Genomic DNA, 4,021 nt, shown 5'->3' with positions numbered 1-4,021 from the left:
GCGGGCGTCGGGCGGACCGGTTGCTTCATCGTCATCGACTCGATGCTCGAGAGGATCAAACACGAAAAGATGATCGACATATACGGCCACGTAACTTGTTTACGCGCTCAAAGGAACTACATGGTCCAAACCGAGGACCAGTACATATTTATCCACGACGCGCTTTACGAGGCCGTGATTTGCGGCAACACCGAGGTACCTGCTAGAAACTTGCACTCCCATATCCAGAAATTGATGCAACCCGAGATCGAGAGTATCACGGGCATGGAGTTGGAGTTCAAGAAATTGTCCAACATCAAAGTGGACTCGTCCCGGTTCATCTCGGCCAATCTTCCCTGCAACAAACACAAAAATCGATTGGTACACATTCTGCCGTACGAGTGCACCAGAGTTTGCTTGCAACCGCAACGGAACATCGAAGGATCCGATTACATAAACGCCAGCCTGATCGACGGGTATCGGTACCGAGGCGCCTACATAGCCACTCAGGGACCCCTTTGCGACACGACCGACGATTTTTGGCGAATGCTCTGGGAGCACAATTCCACCATAGTTGTCATGTTGACGAAATTGAAGGAGATGGGGAGGGAGAAGTGCCATCAATATTGGCCGTCGGACAGGTCGATTCGTTATCAATGCTTCGTCGTCGACCCGATCGCCGAGTACAACATGCCCCAGTACATCCTCCGAGAGTTCAAGGTGACGGACGCGCGAGACGGGGCGAGCCGTACCGTCAGACAGTTCCAGTTCATCGATTGGCCCGAGCAGGGTGTCCCGAAGTCCGGGGACGGGTTCATCGACTTCATCGGACAAGTGCACAAAACGAAGGAACAGTTCGGCCAGGACGGCCCGATCACCGTGCATTGCAGCGCTGGCGTTGGGAGAACCGGCGTTTTCATCACTCTCAGCATCGTGTTGGAACGCATGCAGTACGAAGGGGTGGTCGATATTTTCCAAACAGTGAGAATATTGCGCACGCAACGACCAGCCATGGTTCAAACCGAGGTCTGTTCGAGCCAATCCATCGTTTTCTATTCATTTTCTATCGTCTAAGAAAAAAAGAAACTCTTTATATTACGTATATACGTGTACGTGTATATATATATATATTATATGTGTGTATTATTTTCGCAGGACCAATATCAATTCTGTTATCGCGCCAGTTTGGAATATTTGGGTTCTTTCGATCATTACGCCAACTGACAACCCGATACTCGCGAGGAAAGGGAATCGACGAGGGACAGAAGAGATCGGCAAAGGAACGAGAGAGACGGTGAACGGGCAAAAGTGCGCCGCGTTTAATTAACGATTGATTAAAATACTTGAGAAAAAGTATGTAAGTTTGTAAGTATATAAAGCCTGTACCATGTTCCCACGGGCAAAACGTACTATACGTAGTACCTTCCGATGACAAATACAAGTAGTAGAAAGGCGATAAATTATTAATCTGTCGAGCAACTAACAACGTAGTAACCAAATATCTTATAGTCAATGGTGTCGCAACAATCTCGAGATACGCGGAAACGTTTCGCTTTTATATCGGCGCGGTATCGTGCTAATACCACGATTTACCAAAATTTCAAAAATTCCCAAATAAGAGAAGAAAAAGAGAAGAAAAGCCGTTTGGAATTATAAACGGCATGGAATCAAATATTTGTATTGAAAAAACAATCATATTTGTAGAGATAATCCTCGCAACAAATTATTTTAACACCGATTTTATGGTTGGAAAAAATGAAATAATACACACTCGCAAAGTAACTTACATACGTAAGTACTTGTTTGTATACACCGTAAACGTACGCGTAAACATTAATATTAACATAAATATTCCCGAATCGATAGAAATCGAAGAAAAATCGGACGAAGAATTTGATTGGAAAAAAATTCGGAAAAAATCGTGATTGAAAGTTCGATCGATTAAAACATATCCAAACTTCGGAAGAGATTTCGAAAGATAATTAAACATCTCTCGCGCGAGATCTCTCGAAACATTTCACATTTACGCATTTGCTTTTAAACGAGACTAACGATAAGAATAAGCGAGAGACAAACCGACGAGCATTATTATTTTATTACGATCGTGCGTTTTACTCCCGATCACCGTTCACGGTATTTCGTTCTACGTAGTTGAAAACAGTTGAAACTTTCTTGTTCGTTTCGGAGAAGAGACAAGTGCTTCCATATTACTGGGAATGAAAAATTTTAAAAAGGAATTACTCTAATAAGCAACTACGAAGGCGTATTAACGCGTTCGATCGCGCGAACGAAAAAGAAGCTGAGAAGAAAGCATGCGTGGCACGTTCCAAAAGTACTTATGGATGCGACACAAAACATATCGAGAAAAATCTGGAAGAAATAGCGAAAATATTGGTACATAATGAGGAAAGATAAATTTCTCAATGAGACGTAAATTTCCGCCGAGCTACGAGAAAATTACCATACTGCCAAATCGACAATTATTCATGCTGAATCCATTACGCACGATAGGGATCTTCTCATTACCTATTATAATTTTAAGTAATATCGTAAGGCGATTGTTCTAAGATTAGTTTGTAAGCGATGCCATTAGAAAAAAAGGAGAAAAAAAAAAAAATAATGCGAGTGTATCGAATGAAGCAAGTATGAAAGGAAATGAAAGGAAACGGTGCCTATATTCGATTAAAATGCACAAAAGATATTGTGCAGGTTTCTACGCGAACTAATTTAATTAACTAGAAGCACTGTATGTCGGATTTGCGTATCCATATTCCATCGAACCCTCGATACCCCTTGTGTACAAATCTCCATTTTAGGCTTCTACATTCGCCTATTTTTTTTACAATTTTCCCGGCTGTTAAACTATCCAAACACGCAATTTTTCCAAAAATCTGAATTGTTCTTAACTCGGTTCTCGATCAAAACCGAATCTACTCGCTAAATCCTGATATAAATTACACTCGTTTCTGATATAAAAAAAAAAAAAAAATCGCATTGCGTTGTTGTAAAATCTAAGAAAAATCAACGAAACTTCGTATACACGTGTACATGTACGTTGGATCATCATCCCCGGCACGGACAACGCGCCAAATCAATGCCAAAAACAGTTGTTAATTGTGCATCGTGATCGATCCTATGCTTCGTAATCCTTTTTCACAACGATACGAATTTTCAAGATATATATATATATACTATTTGCGATTCAAAGATTTACAAATGAATAGTCTATGAGGACAATAAACATGTATTTGTTTATATACTTTCTATATTTCGAAATTTCTCATGATATCGTTCGGCTGAATAGAAATCGTTCTATCGCTGTTCGATAATGGTAGAGCAAAAAAAATTCTATTTATAAAAATATAGAATACATGTGTGTGTGTTTGCACGAATACCGTAACGAATAATTATACTCATAGGAACGAATGAGATCTCTTTTCGTTTTTGGCATTTTTTTGGCTTCAATCCTGTTTCTCTGTAATACGATAATTTCTGGACCTTGTTGTTGTTTTGTTGCATATTAGAATTTAACGAGCGAAACAACAAAAAAAAAAAACAAATGAAAAAAGAAAGAGGAAAAAAAGAACGAGGAAAGAAAAGAAATCTTCATACAATTTACATTCAATTATTTAGATAATTTTCAATTAGAAAATTTCATAACGTTTTAATAATCGAGCATTCAACGTATATATTTTATGTTAAAAGTGGTTCTCGAGGGTCAGGAATTGTGACTAATGTGTACATAAATGCACCGTTTGTCATTAATAACATTATATAAATATAAATATAAATATAACTATAAATATGAATATAAATATAAATATACATAAGTAAAATGATAAATAATATATACATAGATATATATTATAAATATCATAATTGAAGAGAGTACGCATTTAAAAAAAAGCTGTGGATATTTTCTAGACTGTCAAGATCAACTTTTCTTTTTTCCTCATCGTTATTACAATACTTTTCAATACTTTTAACGCATTTTACTTTTGATACTGTTTTTAGTTTTGATACTGTTTTTCATCATATTGTT

General features: G+C 38.1%; 1 protein-coding gene across 1 annotated transcript in view; it reads left to right on the top strand.

Annotated features, from left to right (window-relative positions):
* Positions 1–1,599, top strand: part of LOC102680488 (tyrosine-protein phosphatase Lar) — a 30,346-nt gene extending 28,747 nt beyond the window's left edge. Inside the window, exons 20-21 of the mRNA XM_031514401.1 lie at positions 1–1,005; positions 1,135–1,599. Coding sequence (XP_031370261.1) covers positions 1–1,005; positions 1,135–1,203 — 1,074 coding nt within the window. The 3' untranslated portion in view covers positions 1,204–1,599. The remainder of the gene's footprint in view (positions 1,006–1,134) is intronic.
* The last annotated feature ends 2,422 nt before the right edge of the window (positions 1,600–4,021 follow it).

This window comes from Apis dorsata, unplaced genomic scaffold (genome assembly GCF_000469605.1).
Source record: "Apis dorsata unplaced genomic scaffold, Apis dorsata 1.3 scaffold_991, whole genome shotgun sequence".
Taxonomy (NCBI): domain Eukaryota; kingdom Metazoa; phylum Arthropoda; class Insecta; order Hymenoptera; family Apidae; genus Apis; species Apis dorsata.
Note: the sequence above shows the minus strand (reverse complement) of the source record. Positions and strands in the feature narration are given on the sequence as shown.